Source organism: Strigops habroptila, chromosome 5, assembly GCF_004027225.2.
Source record: "Strigops habroptila isolate Jane chromosome 5, bStrHab1.2.pri, whole genome shotgun sequence".
NCBI lineage: Eukaryota > Metazoa > Chordata > Aves > Psittaciformes > Psittacidae > Strigops > Strigops habroptila.
In genome coordinates this window covers 53,316,176-53,338,217 of record NC_044281.2, presented here as the reverse complement: position 1 = coordinate 53,338,217, position 22,042 = coordinate 53,316,176, and the positions used below count along the sequence as shown (strand labels likewise).

The 22,042-nt window shown below is 41.0% G+C and overlaps 1 protein-coding gene across 8 annotated transcripts in view; it reads left to right on the top strand.

Moving 5' to 3' along the window:
• The window catches only part of KALRN (kalirin RhoGEF kinase), a 514,962-nt gene that overhangs the window by 168,999 nt on the left and 323,921 nt on the right, over positions 1-22,042 (top strand). For all 8 annotated transcript variants that reach the window (XM_030485889.1, XM_030485890.1, XM_030485893.1 and 5 more), the window contains exon 4: positions 6,365-6,479. In XM_030485889.1, the coding sequence (XP_030341749.1) occupies positions 6,365-6,479 (115 nt within the window). The remainder of the gene's footprint in view (positions 1-6,364; positions 6,480-22,042) is intronic.

The window sequence follows — 22,042 nt, the reverse complement described above, 5'->3', positions numbered from 1 at the left end:
GCAAAAGGCAGCGAGGTTTGCATAGGTGTGCATAAGGCTCAGCGTTCAAGAGGAGGTATTGGTGCTTCCTTAGTGTCTCAGAGCAAACCAGCTTCTTCCAGAGGAAGAAACAGACTCCTCTGGACTCTTGTCCAGAAGTTTTGCTTTCCACACAAAGAAGTTCTCCCTTCATTTTAATGACTCTCACTTGTCCTTGGTTTTTCTTTGCTGGGGCAATGTCAAGTAAACATTTAAAATTAAAGTACCCCAAAATACTTGCATAAATCAAAGAAGGTGTATTACAAGCCACAACAGGTTGTCTCTTCAAATCCGTGCAGTGGCTCTGGGTGATTGCAGAACAAATGTAACTGGTGGGAAATGGGATCCTCAGTAGTTATGTTGTGCATCCCCTCTACAGCCGCTGATCTGCTCTGCCAAGGGATCTTGTGATGCGAACATACAGCCTTGTTTTTGGAGTCATTAACCATAAGTGTAATGTTGCAAATGTTGGCCATTCGGATTTGATTCAAGCAATTGACTATGGGATGCTGCAAAGAGCAACACACTGGAGGATCAGGCCCTGGTGACCACATTGCAGCTGTGTTAATTTGCAGGTGGACTTGTGGGAGCTTAAATTTCCATCACTGTTGCATTAGAATCACCTGCTTTGGAACCAGTTGAATTTGAAGGTGGTCATACAGATAGTCCTATATATGACCCTTACAATAAATTGTTCCCTCTTGAAGCTGGAGGATTTTTAGTATAGAGGTCTGTTCACAGGAGGTCTGGTAGCAAGCAGACTCTCACACTTCAGCTATGGCAGGGAAAGGAATATAATTTTAAGACTCTGGATACCAGTTCCTTGATTCTTTGCTTTCCTAGGAAGTCTGTCAGTTAGATTTAGAAATCCAGAGCATATTGTTTATAATTTTATGGAGGCGCCTGGCATCAGCTGAGCTCATTCTGTCTCCTAGTTCTCCTCATTATCATTCATTTTTTTCACTGTATTTTGGGCTGAAATACCTTTTGAGGAGTATTTCGGTTCCTCTGGAAACTCACGGTCTCAGCAGAGTCTGCAACATCAAGATTGATCAGCTTATGATCTGCAGAGGTCAGATGAAGCAGCATATTCATTTGAACTGCAGTAGACAATCTGAATGGAGGCCAGAGGTACTGTGTACTACTCCTGTCTCCATTGCTGATGTGTTGCAGGACCTCAGACAAGGTATTTGAGAGACTTCACGTGCGGATATTTGTCTGTGTCTATGGTTAGTCCTTGTGAATTTATGCTTACAGAGTGAAGCAGAGGGCTTGAATCCCTTAAATGAGGATACATGTAAGCAGGTAACTATCACGGTAGAATAGAACTATCATGGCTGATAGAACTGGAGAGATGCAGCTTGAAAACAGCTCAATAAGACCATCTGTTGTATACAAGAAGTATGCATTAAAGGAAACTCATAATTTCCTGTCCTAACCAGGATTACGTAAAGCTGAAACTTCACTTTTTGCTTATTATCAGGAATGGATGTGCCTCAGGACTTGAAATTAGGAAGGCCTGTACACAGATTTCATGTCAATACTACTCTGGGTTGGCCAACATCTTGATTTACTTGTGGGCAGTTGGAACCACCATTGGCAGAAACATTCGGGCCCACCACTGAGAGGATTAAGATGCCAGTTCAGGCAGCTGACAGGACAGGGATCTTGTGGCTTGAATCTCTTTTCTTTTCGTTGCAGGCTTGAACAGAAAAGTGGTCATCAGAAGGTCACTGCTGCCCTTTTCCATGCAGGCTTTCTAAGGGTTTCTTTAGTGTTTTCTTTTAATGTAGTATGTGTCACGATGCCTTGTGCCATCACTGCAGTATCCCCTATATGATTTGTGTAAGAAAAATAACATAATCCTACTTCTGAGAATAAATGCTGATTTTAGCAATGGTTTCTGTATAGGCCAGAAGAAAGGGAGATGGGAAGAACCAGCAAGCAAGCCACTGACAGGCAAGGCCATCAACAAAGGATTTTTGAAGGAGGAATTCAAGACATATATGGCTAAATATTTGTTCTCAGTATACTCTGTGCCCTAAAGAACATGTGTTTTCCTGACTCCTTTTGCCAGAGCACTAATAACTAGACCATCTGTTTGCCTCTCTAAATCAGAGCAAAGCCCATGAAAACCCACGTTGAAAAACAATTAGGAATTATTAGCCATTTGTTTTAACATTTAATAACTGTAATTAGCAAATATAATGACATGTTTGATTATTGCATCCCATGTCTGTGAGCCCAGTGGGAGGCAGGAGATGGGACCTATTGATTAGAGCAATTGAGACTCTTTACTTCCTTCATTTTTTTTATTTTCTTTCAAAACAATATGCTGGATAGCTCTCTGAAGAGGCTGTGCATGCAAAATTAGTGTTGAAATCATGGCTGACTTGGGGCGAAATTAGCCTCCTTGGGTGAATTACTAACAATCAGAGGCAGAGTTTCTATGATGTTTTTAGTTGCTGACTTTTAGCACTATGAAGCTCTAACACAGTGGACTAACAGTCAGAAAATCTCATTTCTATTCCTGGGTCTTCAAGTGACTTGCTGTGGGATCTGGGCTGAATTTCTTCCCCTCTCTGTACCTCACTATTCCCCTCAGTAAAAAAGGAGGTAATAATAAAGAAGAGGAATGGTATAGACTCCCTATACAGCCAATGCCAAAAGATTTTCTTCTTTTTTAGTGGTTGTTTCTATCTGTCTGGAGGCTCTGTTAGAAGAGATGATAGTCCGAATACAGGCATATTAGGTGTCTAAAATTCAATGGTGATAATATCTCATTTAGTCTGCCTAGAAAAGCTGAGATTTGTGGTTAGAAAGTACAATGGAAAAGCTACATATTACTAGTATTTAGTTACTGAACTCTGGAAGTCTTATGGTGAATGAAACATACCGTGGTTTGTTCTGGAAGAAACTTGATGTTTCTCCATATAGGCTCTTCATAAAATTGTAAATTATGCAGGCATTCATAAAAATTAGGGATTGCTCAATAATTTGGATTGAATTGAATAATTTGGAAACAAGTGAAGGATTTTAATTTGTACGATGCACTTGTAATAATAATTTCACCCTGTTGCTCACAGTGTAGAGCAGTACTTTCATCACAAATGAGAAACATTTGTTTCTAAACCTCATATTTCTTGAGATTTGCCCCATGTCTCCTTGTTCCTCCGTGCCATAGGACTAGAAGGAATCGCTCCAGGCATTTATTTATCCTTCCATCATCCAGAAACCTCCAACTGGGTCATCATGTAACCTTCCTCCTTGCACAAGAATTAACGCATTTTCTCCAGTCTGTCCTGGTAACTTCTGACTCTGCACTACAGCCTCATTTACCCTACTTCCCTGAGGACATTTTAGATAAATTGTTGAGGGACAATTTTTATCCTGAAGCAAAGACAGGACAGGAATGTTCTGGACCCTGTTTCCTTTCCTGTAGCTGAAATCCTTGTGCTATTGTTAGTAAAAGGGTCAAGAATTTTCTGATTTAACTTTTTCAGTCTACCAGAATTTAGTTTGTTTGCGGGAGGAGGGGAGGTTTGGGGTATTTTGTTGTTGGTGATGATTTGAGGTTTTTTGGTGGGGGTGAGAGGGGATTCAGAGCTCACTGTGGAACTGCAGGTGGGGAAGGGGTCCCTGGCTAGTAACACAGTTTTTGTTTTACTGAGCTGAGGCAAATGGGCAGAATCAGAGTGACCAGGGCTGTGTGAAACTCGTGGCCATCCCCAGGTGTTTCATACACTGGGAGAGGATTTTAACTCTGGGCTTGGATGTCTCCTGATCTCATCTTTTAGTGCTTTTCCACTTTGTAGAGATATTTAAATACTTAGGAATGGAGGAGGAGAGGAAGCCTGGCTGAATACCGGGTAGCATGTTCTTCTGGGATGCAATTCAAGTTCAGGTCTCTGCTTCAGTGAATATCTGGAAGCTTTTGAAAGCCTTGGTTACATCGTGATATGATGGGAAATTTTTCAAAACCTTGAAAAGCTTCCTGTGTTGAAAAAATATTTCCCTCCAGCTTCAGTTACTACATCGGTTTGCCATTCTATAGGCTGGCTTGCTTTTATGTTGGACGCATCACACATGATATAATGGTTTTGGCATTGTTATGGTGTGTGAAATAATCTCAACAAAGGGAGAATGTGCTTAAAATGAGGTTTTTTTTTATAGGTCTCAAAATAAAAATTAGCCTATTTCCTTGTAAATTGAATCCTTGTTAAATTACCCTCCCCCCCCCACCCCTTCTCATGCTATATGGTAGAGGAATGGATCAGCCAAGGTGACACCGAATTCCTGCGGACATTCTCACCTTCGAGGTGTGAAGACAAAGGCAAACATTAGGCACAGAGATTTGGGTGGAGATTAGGCAGGACATGTGCCCTTGGCTGTATGAGGGCTCAAAATGAAGATGACGTCTCTTGTTTGTCTCTCCATTTTTACCCCTGGACAAATCAGACACAACTTGGCTCCAGTGAAGAGTTGCATGGTGTTGCCCTTCAGGTATACAGGATCCATTTGAAAACTACGGAAATTTCAATGTTGATGTACTGTAATGCAGGGTAACACTGGCAGCTCTATCCATATAGATGAAGTTTATGTAATGGACTTTGACTTGTACTGTCTGCAGTGCTGTAGAATGCTCTACAGACAGGATGTAAAAAAAAAAATTACACATAATAACAACTTTGCTTCTTTTAGCTGCTTCTTTTAGCTGCTTTTGTGTGACTCTGGTCATGTAGAGACACAGACACTTTGTGCTAGAAGGTGAGCTTCTACCTATCATGACATCAACTGAATGGACAGTTTCAGAATAAAATGGACAAGGGGTATGTTGTCAGATGGGTGCTGGATCTACAAGTGTTGTCTTTGTTCTGTAAGCAGGGCCAGCTGGAAAACCTGTGCCTTGGGGGTACATGCATGTATCTCCTCAGTCTGGTTTCTGGTTTGTCCACCTGCAGGAACTCCTGCCATATGAAGCACTTCCTTGATTCCTGATCTAAATTCTGCCTAGAACAATTCTTTGTCCTGTGGTGATCCAGGATACTGTTTTTCCAAGCACACATGTGCTCTCACATCGATCCTACTCTTACAGCAGAGCATCTTAGGACTCTTCCTACTGAATTAGGCTTTTTAGGACCCATACAGAAGTCATGGCCCCACAGACCATGGGCGTCCTGTGTCCCGCAAGAGATGATGCAGTATGGATCAGTACTGTAGATGTGCATGTCCCTGTGTAGATTTTTCTTCTTGTTGGCCAGGTAAGTTAGTTTAGAGAAGCACACAATTTTCCTTTCTCAGAAGTGATATTTCTGTTAAAGGGATTATACTTTCCATTGAAAAGCACAAACTCATCTGCATTTTTACAGCTTATTTGCAAGGACCTTGCAGTTCTGTGCTAGCTTTTTGAACTGTAGTTTTGCTGTGACTTTTTTTCCTAGATAACAATGCAAACATGTATCTAACAACACACAGTTCCTAAAAAAATCCTGTGCGAACATGTGAAGAAAGAACTAAACATTAAGTGAGGCACTGGATTTCAGTTTCAAGCTGATTAAACTTTATTCACAGCAGAGAATAAAATAAGGTGCTGTAGAATAGATTGTATTCACGTCTGTATTTGCAATTGTATAATTGAGGGTAGAGTCATTTGTTTATGGTTAAGCCTTTTGCCGTAAAAGATGAAGTGCCAGACACTGGCAGTTTAAAAGGAGTGAATTTTAAGACAGAAAAGCTACAGGAAAAAAAAAAACCAAACCCAAACAAACCAAAAATCATTCCAATTGCCAGCAACACTCTAAATAGAAAGCACAGGAGGCATGAACTCCTAATCAAATTTTCAATTCCTAATGAATTGCCAGACAGATTAGAACATTTTACTGCATCAACATTACTGGGATATGTGACTGTTAACTGGCAGGACATTGTAAATTATCTGGCAATGAACTATGCAACACGCTGAGTAACAGTGAAAAATATTTTCACTTTCTTCATGTTGACCAGTTTAAAACTGTCCCCACAGTAGGATTTCATTAGCATTGCCTGCTTGGATTGTCAGTTATACTAGATTTGATGGGATTAGGTGGAAGTCAGAAGAAATGCTACTAGCAATTCACCTTGTTTGTTGTTGGGGCTTTTTTGGTTTGTTTTTTTAATTTTTTTATTTCCCCCCCTTCAGAGCTCCAGCAAATGCAAGCATGTCTTCCTCAACTAGGCAAGCCTGAAAGCTACAGAGAGTGCACGGGCTCTTGAATGTGCTGTAATTTATGTTTATCAATTCGGCGCACATAGTTTTTTTGACATGTGCTTCCTGCCTGATTTTCTAACAATCCTTTATTTTACGCAGGTGGCCGTGATAAACGAGGTGGTCCTGTCTTGACCTTCCCAGCCCGCAGCAATCACGACAGAATAAGGCAGGAAGACCTTCGGAAACTTGTGACTTATTTGGCCAGCGTGCCAAGGTAAAGCTAGAAAGAAAACACTTCAAAGCTTGGGGTGGATGGGTGGGTGGGGAACTTGTTCTTGGCAGTTGCTGATTTCCAAGTATTAACATTTAGTACCTTCAGTTCTTGTGACAGAGGAATGAAAGTGTTCCCTTTCTCCTCCTGTGTATGCTCTCATGCAGCAATGCAGGAGCCCGAGAGCGGAGGCAGTGTGAGCAAACCCAGGCTTCAGGCTCATGACAGCAAGGAGGAGCAGCTCTCGTTCCCCATGTGGCTCTTCTAAAGGAGTGGAAAGGGAGGAGAGTGCTTAGAGACCTGCAGTTAAATATAGCAAACTGGAGAGAGCCTGCTGTGTGCTGTTGCCTTTTAATGCCTTGTGGGAGGTTCAGAGAGCTGGGGCAGGGGACTATAGTGGCTGGGAAGGAGAGCTTGCCCCATGTGAGAAGGACGATGTTCCTGCTCCAGGACTTCCCAGAGCTCTCTTAAGGTTCAGGAAGGAACATGGGTGGATTAAGGGGGAAGCTTTCAAAGAAAGGCATTTCAAATTTTTCTGCATGTAAACCAGCACCTTTCCCTCCAGCATTAGTCCCCATGTCCCTCCTCCCCATCCCTTTCGCGGGGATGCTGGAGGAAGGGCCTGTTGCCAGTGCATATTTAGCTTTGCAAGCTTTGGGAGACAATTTATAGGGCTCAGTGCGCAGGTAGGTATTTCTGAGCCGGTGTTTAATGCCTCTGAGAGTACAAGACTCTGTATGCCCTCATCCAGCTTCCTTTCCCTGTTTTCAAGCTTGCCAAATATCATTACCCAAAAACCACTGCACCGGTTACTGAGGTGAATGTTATGCCGGGGCAAGTGAAGGGCTGAGAAGGGATGTTTGGGGTTGCAATAACACACCCTGTGCCATCCAGGAGCTCCTTATTTTTCAAACCCAGGGTATGACCAGTTAAACAGTGCTCATGTTTTTGCAAAGAGTGTGAAGTCAACACCTGAAGGGCAAAAGGGTTGGCTGCATCTGGAAGTCAGGAGCTAAGGATCTCGGAACACACTCAGTTCCTTAAACATGCACTGTGCGCAGAACAAAGGTCTCATGTTTGGTATGGATGAGGGATGAGGGCTGTATGGAGACTTATCACTCGGCTGCAGAGTGAGGGGCAAACACAGCTGCATGTGTCAGATCTGCCAGTGCTGCTTTTCTGATGTCACAAGTTCTCTGGCAATGCTTTTTTTGCTGTGTTAGACTTTTGCTCATCAAGTTTTTGCTAATAAGCTGAATTGTTTTGATTTTCCCCTCACTCTTCCTCTTTCTTCCCTCTAGCCAGCTCTATTTTCAACCATATTGTGAGAGAGATTACGGGCATGCCGTGGGGCTGGGAGAGCAGTAGGTCACTCCCTGGGAGTGCATGTCACAGGACTTGGCAGTCCCCCTCAGGCTGCTGCAGTAGTGAAACTGCTCCCTTCTATCTTTGCATTTTTTTGCATGGTCACAAGTAGAAAAATAAACCATTGCTTGGGGTTGCAAGCAGTTGCAAAAATTACCTTCTAACCTTTTCTATTAATTGTTCTTCCCTCATGGAGATGGCAGCAATAGCAAAAAAAAAGCCCTTCTCTTCCCCACCTTCACACAACTAAATTGATTAGCTCAATCTTTTATGCTGCTTTTAGTTGCCTCACTCTGAGTCAGTCCAGCAATGATTTTCTTTGATGATGCAGAAGCTGGAGGACAGAGTGTGCTGAAGGAGCTAATGCAAGACCCAGCTGCTTGTCTCTCTAGAAACATGAGAAAAATTTCCCCCTCCTGGTCCCCACTGCAAAGCCTTGTTCTGCCCTGATGTTTGAAGCCTTTGATGCACATCTCTGGTTATATCGGAGAACATTCCTTCCTCTACAGCACAACCTCCCATCATGAAAATGTGCCAAGCACTGCAGGACTGGCTACTCATGAAGCACTTTGACCAGTTGCTCAAGGCTCCTTGCAGATCATTTATGTGGAGACATTAATCGGAGTACTGTCTCCTGTTTGGGATACTACACATGGAGATGTGTGGAGCAGAAAGCAGCAAGAGTGAAGAGAGGTTTAGAAAAAGCAGCCTATCAGGGAAGGAGTGAAAGGGTAGAGGTTGCTCAGCCTAGAGAAGAGGGCGAGAAAGGTCTTTGAAAACATGTCGTGATGCTGCAAAAAAAAAAGGGTTCATAGGGCTGGGACAAGAAATGAAATTGTTACACCAAAGCAAGGGAAGCTTAGGCTGGACATGAGGAAAAGATTTGTAATGGATTCCCAATAGCGCTATAGTAAGTCATCTAATTTCTTCTTAAATTCCTCCATAACTCTATAGGCAAACCTGTGGCACAGGTATAAATATTAGGGAGAGAGGATGGTGAATCAAGAGGTGACTTCTTTAGGTTCCTTCAAGTCCTGCTTTGTCTGGTGCCACAGCTGTGAACTCACTGCTGTAGGAGGGAAAGATGACCACAAACTTTGTGGGTTTGGCATGTGGGATTGTGTGACCTGTGCGGTATGAGAAAACACTGAAAACTCATTTTCCCTAAACATTCTGTTCACTTCAAGAAGGGCAACTGACAGCGCTTTCAAACCCATTTACTTTTTGGAAACAAATATATGGAAGGAACGGTTTGAATTCCCCAGTTGGCTCCTGGTTCATGCTTGTTCCAAGATGAGTGCTGTAATGAATAACTACATCAGCCATCCACCAAAATAAACAGTTTCATTAGCAGAGACTCTGAATAAGATGTTAGGAGAAACTGCTATGATGTTCAGAGTGCTGAAAGGGAGAAAGTTTTCTGTTCTAGTTAAAAAACTAGAAATTGTTCCTTAGGAAAAAGAGACTGTAATTTATCATATTGACACCAGTATAGTAATTCTCTCTTTATTCCCAGTGCAGTGGTTCCTGAGTGAGACAGATTGCTATCCACACTGATACTGTCTGTCACTTAACCCTTGTTTTATCTCTTAATGGAAGGGGCAGAGGTGGCACATTGCTGGGAGCTTTGAGCAGGTATGAAATTGGTGATGAAATGTGATGATAGATTAGGGTAAGTGAAACCAGGGTCTTGCTAGCAGTTTTCAAAGTTTCTGATTCAACTTTCTGCAATTTCTTTTTCAAAACTGGAATAATAATGTGGGCTTTCTGAAAGCAGCAATGTGTGTTTGAGTTAGAGCAGAACAGTGAGTTCTTTCATGCAGCTGGGAGTCACAGTCAGGCAGGTGCCTGTAGTCAGTGGGGTTTCCTGCATGGCTGAGGATTCCCATCTGGGGGTTAAGATATCAGATCTAGGAATGTGGTTCGTTCATATCCCACAATGGTAACCTTGCAGTCCATACTACCTGGGGTGACATAGGGCTCCTGGAAGATTCAAAACCCCAATACTGCAGTCTTGGGTTCTAGGAGGAGGTTGCAAGTGGCTATTTGACACTGTAGACAAATGCGGTCCTGGTTCGGTGCTGTACACCGATTCTTCCAGGCATATCACAAGGTCCTTTTCTTCAAACAGTTCCATTATAATTAGCTGCTAAGAAACGAAGATGCTATTCATTAGAAGTAAAGATAATTGCCACAGATGCCAGGTTCCTACCACTATGTCATTTTCTGCTTGTTTTACATTTACGCTAATGCTTTCTGGATAGGTGAAGCTGTATTTCTTGTAAATCAGGATAGCACCTATTTACATGCAAATTTAAATAAGATGTGATGTTTAGAAATTTGGAGGGCGTGACTGAATCTAGGATAGCATGGTGTTTATCATCAGGGAAGCTGAGGGAGAATTTTCTGGCCTCACTGGGGATGTTATTTTTTAACACCAGTGCAGTACCATCTATTCCGATAGACTGAGTTTTGATTTATATGTGTGTAAATGAAAATAGCACCAGGCCAATCTCCTCTGTGAGCCCTTTGGAATTAAGAATTAAGTTACGTGTAGGCTATATGAGGACAAAAAGGAGACAGAATATTATTAGGCTGAGTTATCTCCTCGCATGGTGAAGCAATACAATGAAGGAAATGTTCTCTGTCAGCTATAGTGAATCTTCCGGCTGAAGACATCAATCTGTTTTGGAGCCAAGATAAGCAGTCTTCTGTGCTCTCTGCAGAGGGGGAAACCTGAGATACCTCAGAGGCCTGTATTTTTAAAGACATCTTTTTATTTGTCCTCTGTTTAAAAACCTGCTCAAATAATTCCCTATTCTGGGGGACATCCAGGGCTCATAACAGCAGTAAAATGTTTCCAAGGGACAGCCCTGTTTGTTTGAACAGCTATGCAGAGCTGCCTGAGTTCGATGAAAGGTCTGAGGATCAGTAAAACAACTTCAGTGTCTCTAATAATTAGTTCAGTAATTGGAGTTTTATAAAATTAGAAGAACAGTACAGGGGATGGCAAAATGTAGCAATACTCACCCACTCTTGGATTTATTTTCAGTTCCTCTCTGATGACCTGTGGTACTGTGTATATTAGCTCCTCTGGACAGGAGTAGTGTGAAACTCGTTTTGTTGATTGATAGGAATTAAGCCCTAGGGCTCTACTTTCTCTTACATGATCCTAGCACAAAAAAAGCTTTTGAGGATCATTTTTTTGCAGAGGCTATTGTAGATCTACAAAAATAACTATATATTTTAAAAATAACGTCGGGGAGTTCATACTATTTTTAGTAACTAAATATCTAGTGCCATCTATAAGATAACTATTCCACCATACACTTGTATCAAAATGCCACGGTAAAAAATGAAGCAAAGCTGGTGAGGCTAATGGAGGTTTAGTATTTTCTTCAGATATTTCTTTGCTTTTTATGAAAAGTGCCTTTTGGAGAAAGCAGCTCATTAGGAGTATATAACTCACATGAATGCTAGTGAATTTAAGAGCATTTTACCACTCAATAGACAGTTCAAATCCAGCCACCATTTTACGTGGCATTGGTACGTGATGTTATTATCACCATCTGTTAAGGATTGGGGGACTTCTGTAGAAATAGTTAGTGGTTTTACTTTGTCCTGCTAAAAGGTGTCTGCCCACATCACTGCTTTGCTTACTGTGTCCCTTTACCGAACGCCTCAAGACCAAGTTATGTGTTCACCTCTTGTGGAGATCAGCTCTTCAAAAGAGGGTCTCGGATTTCCCTCCAGCTGTGGTAACAATATGTTGAGACGTTTCATTCCTAGATAAATGGACAGTGGCTGTAATTGACTTCGAAATTCTGCAATAAGTGTCTACAGCTGCCAGCCCAGCAAGCTCCTCTGTTTACCAGAAATCACTAGAAAATGTGGACTTCCTAGAAGTGCAGAAGGAGCAAAGAGGGCCGCCAGAGCCTTGGGAGCAGGAATCATGAGAAAAGATTGACGGTGTTGGGGATGCTTATGTTAAAGAGAGGGAAAGAAAAAGTTAAGTGATTACAATCCAGTATGCAAGACGGAGCTAAAGGAAGCAATTTGATCTCAGTGTACATGGCAAATGGGACAAAAAGAGAAGGCTTGAAATCATAAAGTGAAAAAATGAAGCAGGTTTCTGTAGCATCTCCATCTTGGAGATGCTGTTAGAAGGCGGATCAGGAATGACCCAAGTATTGTCACATCTGTCTTGCAGCAGAGGGCTGAAAACAAAAGCCTCTCCAGCTCTCACAACACAGTTTTGTATAAATCTGTGTTTGGTTTCTTTGAGTCTTTTTTTCAATAGGTACAAGATTTACATTTCTGATGTTTGCTTTTTTTTAATCCCTGGATTGTTCTTGAAAATTAGCCCAAACCTAAGGTAAATTGGGGCTTTCCATATCAGTTTCCAAAGTACTTCCTGCTTTCATTGCCTGTTGCTCTTTTCCTGGATGCTGTAAGGACCAGTCTTGCTCAGCTCTGCACCTAAAGCAAATGTCCTCTAGTCCTCTGCCCTCCATGGGAGCTGTGAGCTCTCTCAGGCTGGTTCCAGCTGAGTTAGCTGCTGAGCCCTGTTCTGCCTTCCAGCTGGTTAACAGTGCAAGTGTTTTCAGACTGGTTTTGTGATGAACAACACAAATAGCATGATACAGCTTTGTAGTTAATGGACTGTGAATTGTACAGCTCATGTAGCCTTTTTCTTCTAAAGACTAATAAAAGGCAGGGTAAGCTGGGCTCTGTATATCATCTCCGCTAGTGATCATCAATATATTTTCTTTGGTCTAGCAGAAGTATCTCTCATCCCTCTATTGCAAAATGAAGGCAAATGAGAGTAACATGATGTTAATATCAAGACAAACTCATGCAGATTTGCTTGTCTTGTTTCGAGAACCTGACTTCAAGGACTCAAATAAACAAATTAAACAAAGGTTGATGTTTTTTCAAGACTGAATTCCTTATTTGAAAGAAATTCCTTAAAGGACATAAAATACTTTGCAGATCCCTTTGTAAGTTGTCTATCTTGTATCCAAAAATATCTGCACCATTTTGGAAGACTTGAAAATCTGTTACTGTTTTTTTCACACTGACTTCTTCAATATTTCTATATTCTTAAGTAGCAGCTTGCTCCATTTTATTATCTATTAATTGTATTCAAATAAATAAGTGAAATTACTGATTGCCTCATGCAGAGAAACTAGGATTTCAACTTGCCATTGTGTTTTTAAGCATTCTATTCAACACTCAATATCTGCTTAATTTTAGACTATAAATCTGCAGTTGAAAATGGTTAATATGAAGGAATCCCTCATTTATTGTGTCTGAATTATTTCCAAGGCAATTGTTCTTTTTTACAGGCAAGGAGAGGAGGTCCAGATTTCACTTACTGCCAACCACGCAGACTCATGCTGAGATTTCAAAGTCATATTGGGTTCTTTCTGGTTGATCTAACAACTCTAATATAAAGATTCTAAAGCGGGTTACTCATTTGAAGGTTTAGGATTGCAGAGGTATCCCTACAGGCGAAGTTTTATGCTCAAAGAAAATGCACAGGTCTGGAAAAGAAGTTCCTTTTTCCAGCACTGTGCTGCTTTTCCAGCCCAGTGAGAGCTCAGTCATGCCTTCTTCAGTGGAGTCAGTGGAAAGGGCTCAACGAAAGGACAGATGCCATGAAATAAAAGGTCACTGTTTTACTTTGTGTTCTTCCCAGCCAGCAAATCAAGTGTCTCTACCCAGTCCAGGTCCAGTGCCTTTTGGTTTTACTGGTTTGGCCTTTCTTGCTCCAGCCCTACCCTACCAGCTGCAGGCTGTTCCTCCTCTTTACAGGGAGTGCAGTCAGGCTGCAAGTTCAGAGCTGCCAGAAGGACAGCAGCAAGCGGAGTCTCTCTCCACAGCCCCCATTTTCCCAGGTCCACTGCACAGAAAACAGACAACACGCTACTGCTGTTGGGCCATCATTCCACAGCATCACTGCACCTGACTTCTCTCTTTCTCAGTGGGAGAGGAGGGACTGGAAGGCTCCTAAAACCCCTGGAGCAGAGGTAGAGATGCCCATGTCAGTGCTTCCTAGCAAAGGCATGGCCAATAGGGCTGACCTGGAAACAGCAATCTCCTGTAAGTATGGTGACCCCATGCAGCGGCGTCGCCTGAGCCTCCTCAAGGTGTCCTGTGGTGTTGATGGCACAGGGGTCTGAGCTTTGCTGAGGCCCTGAGAAAACCCCAGCTGTCTTCACGGGGGAGCTTCAGCTGCTGCTCAGCTCCTTGGCACAAGCTAGGTAATGCTGATCTCTGGCTTTCCCATACAGGATGGGTGCTTGCCCTGTGCAGCCACTCCTTGTGTCGTTGTATTTCTGTTAGCAATGTTGTGGGTAGTGTCTGACTGCATTTCCAACAGGGGTTCGGGCTTGGAGAAGTTCTGCTCGGATTTCTCCAAATCTGGAGCAAACAGCAAAACAAACCCCCTCCTCATGCATACCACCACTGTGAGAATGCAGAAGCCACTGTGACCAAGTGACATCCTGTGGCGCCTGCAGGGTCTGGAGCCTGATCCCATCCCCTGACCTGTCTCATGTAGAGCTGCACTGCTGCATTCTGCTTTTTGAGCTCCGTCCAAGCCCTCGATCTGGGGATTAGATCAGCATTGTTCGTCCTTGCTAAATAGCTTTTGCATGTTGATTGTACCAGCATCTGCTGCCTGGGAGAAGGAGCTGAAGTGATGGAGAAAAGGCGAAAACTTGCAAACTAGGATATATCCTGCACCCATTCAGTGGTGAGGGAGCTAGTGGGCACCACAGTCTTCTGTGAATTTTATGCAGAGCATCAATTTCTCCATCCTCTTCCTCAGTGGCTGTCTGGCAAGTGGTTTATGAGTCTCTGCAGCACACTTTGCCATGCTGCCCTCTCAGGCTTTTTCTGTGCTAGTGCTTATTTAAAGTTGTTGCATGCTCTTCATGGGCGCTTTAACCATCAGATCTGTGGCTCCACAGTACTCCAAGAGGTCCAGGCAGCAGTGACTGGAGACTTCCATGGAGAAAGCAGGTTTGCGCTAGTGTGAGCAGTAATTCAGAAGAGCTAAAATTAGCAAAAAGAGGCCTTTTGTGGGAGCAGTGCACTGGCAGCGGAGCTGGCACCAGCCGTGTGCGGTTCCCTCCTGAAGCTGTCAGCAGCTGTCAGCAGAATATGCAGTGGTTCAGCCAATCCTAACTTTTATTTTCAGTGATGTCTTTCCTACGGTTTTTGCAGAGGCTGTAAAATGGTTTTTGTCTCGTTCCAGCAAGGGTGTTTGTGTTCCTCATCAGTAACTCCAGTATGTGCTACATCCTTTTCACTCTTAGATATTATTATAATTTGGAAATGTCTTATGCCACCCTCTTCATGGATGTCATTAAAAGCAGGAAAACAACTGCTGTGCTTTGCACTCTGCTTTATAATGGGAATATAAATATATAAATATATATATAATATTTATATATTATATAAATATATAATGGGAATGTCAAAGGTATCTTAATGGCAGTGGAAAGCTCTTTTAAACTCCCGTGGAGAATGGAGGAGACTTTTACTGTGTGCCAGCATAGAGCAAAGAATGGGAGACACAGAAGTGGAGTCATCTCAGTCTAGGCTCCTTGGTCCCTATCCTCATTGTATGGGTGCGGGTGTTGTAGATGCTGCTTCAAAGTCTGGATTCCCCAATGCACAACTTGGGTAGGACTGAAGATGTGTTTTCAGGAATATAGTTCTAGCCTTGTCTCCAAATGATAAAAATCTTACACAACTGTGCTGTCAGTCACTGTTTAAACCCAATCTGTCAGAGAAGACTCTCAAGAATATTAAATTTCTACAAATTTAATGAGAATAGATGGCTGTGTCAAGGTGTGTCCACAGAGAGGGAAAGGTAGTCTGAACTCATCACTTCTTAGAGACTGGAGCTAGAGGGGAAATCTCCAGAGCATATAAGAGGCAATTTTTTTATTAGAGAATCAATGTGCAAACCACTACCAAGGGTTCAGCAGTTCCCATGCCCATAGAAGTGCATGCTAGTTTATAGTGTTAGAGAATTGGATCATACTAAAATAGAAAAATGACCAATTTATGGTAACATACGATATTGAGCAAGATGATGCTCTCAGAGCATGGAAAGTATGGGTTGGGACTGGCAAGATTTGTCTTAGAGGTTGGGATGCTCAATTCCCTGCTGTTTGCAAAGGGAATTGGTATCCAAGTTTGGTAGGCAGTTGTAAATCTCATCAGTGGTTTCTTCTCATTTTCCACAAGGTGCTCCTAACCAAGTCAGTCTGTGGTATTTTATGTTTTTCTTGTGGATCCTGGCACTGCAGCAGAGCTCCCTGTGGATCCTGTAACACTTTGTGCAGCAAAATATAATTGTAACTATGAGGCTGTTGGGCTACTTAGAGTAAGGGAGAGAGAGAGAGAGAGAGAGATACCTTAACACAAAATCATAAATAAGAAAAATATTTCTAGAATCTCTCCTTCTCCCCCCAAGGAAAGGGAGAAACGTGTAACTTGAACATGCTTTTGGCTCAGCAGATACTGTCTGGTCTGCAACGTGTGCCACAGTGTAGTTTTCTACTATTAACAAGAAAGCATTGGTTTCCCTGCCTGTGTACACAAAACTTTATGTCTAAGTTTAAAGAGAAACCTTAGTCTCTGAAGATTTTTCCAGTGATGTAATACTTTAGAAAATTCCTTTGTGATACTTCACCAAAAAGCCAAAGCCCCAAAACAGCTTTCCCTTGCCCTGTAACTGCATTCAGAGAAATATCCTGCACTTCTTCCACATACCCCTGCTACAATGCAAACAAGAGAAAGTAGGAACGTGCGGTAGGCTCAGTGCAATATTTACAATGGTCATCTTCGCTGAATAGTCCTTTTGGTTAAAGTCGTTGAATAGAAATTGTAGGAAAGCATTGGCTTTGTAAAATAGTTGCCCCTCTCTCTAAAAACTGTAACAGCAGCAGCAGTTCATCTCCAGCCAAATTCAGACTGCTTTCATATGCCTTTCCTGTGCACTACTCAGTGTGTATGTGATGTAGCTCTCCTCTATCACCCTGTTTCCCATGGGAATACGAGAAGAATTGACAATCCCTAATATCTATGCAGTGATATTATCACTTAGTCCTTCACTAGAAGGATGAGTTAAGTTTGATTGTTTATTTGAGCATCTGGAAAGCCAGATGCTTCTGCTTTTGATGTTGTCATTGAGGATCAAATAAATATCACTTTTTGAAATTTAGTTTGAAATAATTATTCATTAAAAAACTTTGGTTGGTAAAATTCAACCCTTCTTCCTCCTCCAGTCCCAAACCTGCATCCAGCACCCAAGCGATTGTTAAATGTATCTTCTGGGACTCAGCAGTTGACCACCCTAGAGGCCAAAGTCCTCTGCTAATGCAGCTATGCAAATTTTTCCTTCCATTGTTTTTCTGTCGTGAGTCAGTCCTAATTGGGGACTAAAATTGTGTTTCCTTTTCAGTAGCCTTAGCAGCTCTGCTTAGACCACCAAATAAGGACTACATTTATTAGCAGCTCTGCTTGTGTCTTTTGTGATCTTTGTAGATGGGAGCCTAAAGTTTAATTCAAGTCGCATTTGCACGAAGGTAGGTGCCATCCTGGAACATCGGGGAAGACACACAGACAGAGCTTCCTGAATTTTAGTTCTAGACACAATATTGATTTCTCTTCTCCCTAGGTTTAACTGTATAACGTGAATTTACCAGTCCATACAGAAGGCAACTCACAAAGGTTTGGGAAACCAAATTAACTGACCTTTTTTATCTTGAAGGTAGAGTACCTTAAGTGGTTTTAGTATAGTTACGCTGCGTGAAGCTGAAATACAGGTCCCTAATTAGGGATTAGATTAAATTCGATTAGATTAGACCTCTTATTTCAGGGAAACAAGGTCCTTAAAGTTGCATTTCCCAATACTGAATTGGGAGCACTGCATAAGAAACTGGCCATGTGCCACCATGCCACCTCCTGTACCTCCTTAGAAAATGCACTTGATAAAAGTATCTCACCATTTTGCCATGCAGTGAGTCTAGAGAGTGGAAGAATTTACAGAAGAACTGTAATTTCAACACAATCTAAATGAACAGCAGGTACCTGATAAACAAAGGGGTGATCTTACGCATAGGAAGAACAGCTGAGAATGCTGCCTAGTAACTAAACTTAATCTAAGAATTAATCAAATAGGTGATACATTTGTTTTCCTTTAGACCTCTTTTTTCCTCCATTCTCTGGACATAAGTAAACTCTTACAACACTGATTAACCACATCCAATTTTGTGGTTATATCCCCTTATTTCTGCATTCTTCTGTGTCTACAACATTTGTAATTTAGTTCAGAAACTGCATCTGGAGAAGCAAACATCTCTGGGATCACAGGTTAGTTTAGATTTTGCTTTCCACTGGAGATTTGTGGGTAGGAGCTGTGATTCCTTTCCAAAATCTAATTAAAAAGCAGGTACATAGCAAAGTAGTGGACAATCTTACCCATAGGAAGAATGTCTGGAAGCTCTGCTTCATTAAGGAACTGTTAGACTAGGAATCAAATACACAAGCAATATGTGCGGGATTTTTAGGATTTCTTTCTTCTTCATTAACAAGGCAGAGCTCAACTATTATATCATTCCACACTTAGCAGGCTTACTGGAAATCTCCATTTCTCCTTAATTTCCAGAACAGCCACCCCAATGATTTTGCAGTGTCAGATGGTGTATGGTAAATGGCAGGAAAATAGGGACAGTCTGAAAGCCTAAACCTTTTTAGGTTTCCTGGGATTTTCATTTAGGAATGAATTCTGTAGGACACTTCATCTCTGTAGTTTTATGGACTGTTAAATTTCATCTGTGCTATATTAGCATCGGCAGCATTTTTCTGATAACTTGTGGGACACTACTAATTGTATGAAAAAGGCATACAATTTTGTTAGGTAAAATCAGCTTAGTACCTTTGAGGAAGAGGCCACTTGAGGGTCTACCTGCTTAACTTTGACACTAGGTTTACAAATTTTTGCCTTAGTGAATAAGATGCTAATTGTCCTTATGTTAGAATATATATTATTTCATACATTCCCAGTGGCGCTTGGAAAATTAAAGCAGACATGTTTGAATAAGGCACAGAAAGTGGAGCAGTATAAATCAAATAAATGTATCGGATACAGTATTAGTGCAAAGTTGTTTTGATCTCCACTTCTGGGCTTTTAAAATTGGTTACAAGTCAGTATTTCCAGAAGCTGAAGTCCATCTTGCCAATATTGTGCCCGCTTTGCCCACTTAGAGGTAATTAACTTATAATTGTTTTTACAAATGAAAACACATTTTTGCCTTTTTTTGTGGGAGGACACAAATGCATAGAGCTTGAACTGTGTTCATGCTGCCTTGAAAAGATGCCAAAAATCAGATGTGTAATTAGGGATTCTGTTAAAAGTCTAATTCCTGCACCTATGAACATTTTTTGGCATGCAGCTTTTTAAATCCTTGCTTTTCTTCTCATATTTCTCATTTTCTTGGCCAAGAATTAAGTTCCTTTTCAAAGGAAATTGTCAAAGATCTTCTGGGGTGTATTTTGTTCTAAGTCCTATACAAAAAGGCAGTTCCCTCTGCTTTTGTTGTTCAGTGAAATACTCTAAAGCATAATATTAGACCTTGTTTTATTTAACACCGGATTATTAATGGCAAAGCTCTTTAAGATCCTTCAGGATGAAAGATGATACAAGAAGTTATGACAGCATTCTTATAATGTAGGTTTGTTCTTCCAATGCTAAAATTAATGTAAGACACACTTCATGTTTTGCAGCATATAGGTTCAAATATTGGTCAAATAAAGCTAATATTGGTCAAATAAAGCTAATAAAGCTAATGATAAGCTATTTTAGTTACATGGGCAAAGAGAAAAGCAAAGAAGTCATTATCTCCAGATAATGTAACAGGAATCTTTTTGTTGGATTGTAAAGTAGTTGGAAACAAATTAATATGTCAGGTAATTTTATGAGTGGGTCTGGATTGATATATCAAACCATTGGTTCTTCCTACCTTTGATAGGCACCTCCTGTGAAAATCACAGGATTCATCTGTTGGTTCTTCCAGTCTACAGCTGGCTTCAACGGAGTCTGAACATACTGGAAATACATATCTGCTCTGCAAACAGAATAAAGCAAGAAATGTATCTCAAATTAACAGACTACAGAGGATCTGTCTAGGCAGCCATTCACCAAGCTTAGGACTTGTCCGCAACTCTCTTACATGTTATGACACAACAAAGATATTTCATTGTGTAAATAGCCAGGGGCATAATGAAGAAATCATGAAGATTGAAACATGCATTCACAATTATCTGCTCTTAGTCATAAATGAAAGGAGGATATCAATACTTTTGTAGGCTAACACATTAATTTACTAAAATAAACTTGGAAGTTCATGCAAGAGTGCAACTGAAGCAGTAGAAGGCCTGCCTGGCCTGGAGGTTTCTACTTCCCATGTCCTTTTCCTAATTCTTGTTTAAGAACTGTTATCCTCCTCCATAAAAGCAGTCAAATGCATACATAAGTTCATCTATGTCCTGCAAGTGTAAACATGTGCTTCACGCACCATTGTAATTGCTTAATCAAGCTCCCTATATTGTGAGGCACAACCACACAAGCAGGAACCAGATGGAAGATATTTTTATCAGACAGACCATAGAATTGAAGAAGCATGGTCATCAAATATCACCGTCCTTTAAAAACCCATCAGGATATGACTCTATCTGTGCAGCACCCCCACAGTGTGATAACTTGGGCAGCAACCACTGTCATAAACTCAGACTCAGTCTTACCTCTTTATTTTCAGATATCAACAACCTGTGTGTGAGCTTGCTTGATGGACATACATTGTTAATGATTTTAGGAGAGCTTATATCCAAGAGGGTTGAAACAGTTTTTCATGTTTGGAACCAGTAATTACAAAAAATGCAGGAATAGTCAGTTCTTTTTAGTCATTAGTTTCTGGGTGATTCTAGCATTGAAGTACTATGGATTGGTATAACGTCACTCTCATAAGAGACCAGTGTAGTAGTTTTATTATTTTCAAGCAGTAGGAAACAGTCAAAGACTATTTGAGCTATGTTTTCTATGCTGTTTATTAAGCATGTTATAGCAACAGAGTTTTTAATCTATTTTCCTTAGTTTTTTATTATAAAGCACCTAAAATTATGTATTATTAGGCTAGTGCTCCTGTGTGTTCTACATCAAATCCAAAATGATTGTGGTTTTACAATCTTTTCCACTATAAGTTTCTGATTATGCTATGATCAATGCTTTTACTCCACACATTAAAAAAAAAGAGCAAAATCCGTGATTATAATCAAAGGCATATGTATTTGGCCTGGTACTTGCCTGGTCCGAACTGACAGCCTGAATTGTACAGCATGGTGATCAAAATGAGCAAGGGCTTGTGTGAATAATTCAGGGCATTGACAAACATTTTATCTGCAGGTTTGTTGGCAAAATGAACAGCAATGAAACAGTTAAGAATCCTGGTATTTAAGCAGTCAGAATTGGCTTTTTAGTTAACACCCCAGTAAGATGGAGGGTGCAAGTTCACAATTCTACTAGTCTCATTGTTTCTTTCCACTGGCTGCAGACTCAGCAAGACAAATGTGCATTAGTTTATATTGTCAAGGCTATCTTTGCAAGCAGATGGGCTGGAAATCTAATTGAAAAAACGAAAAGCTTTGATTCTGGCAAAAAATAGCAAAATCTGTGGGACAACCCTAAATCCTCTGAATTAAATGGATGTTCTATGTCAATGCAGTTCTATTGTTCCACTTTATAAATAAAATATGAAGAGCTCTACTTTCACATAGACCCATAAATGTGCTCATTTATGAGTTTAATAAAGCATGTGTATTCAGTACAATTAGATAAGCGTACGTATAGAGCAATAAATGCTCCCTATGTAAAATCAGCGCACGTGTAACAGAGAATATAGCCCAGCATGGATAAATAAGCACATGCTTAGATTATTAAGTGTTCTGTCTTAAGCTTTTGTGAATTAACCATGAAGCAGCTGTGACTATTTGCAGTTTGTAATTCTCCCACAATTATGTATCCTACCTGTGTCTGAAAATGTGGTAAATATATTTATTGGAGGAATACATTAGCCTAATACAATGTATTAGGAATACATTGTAAAGTACAATAACACTCATTT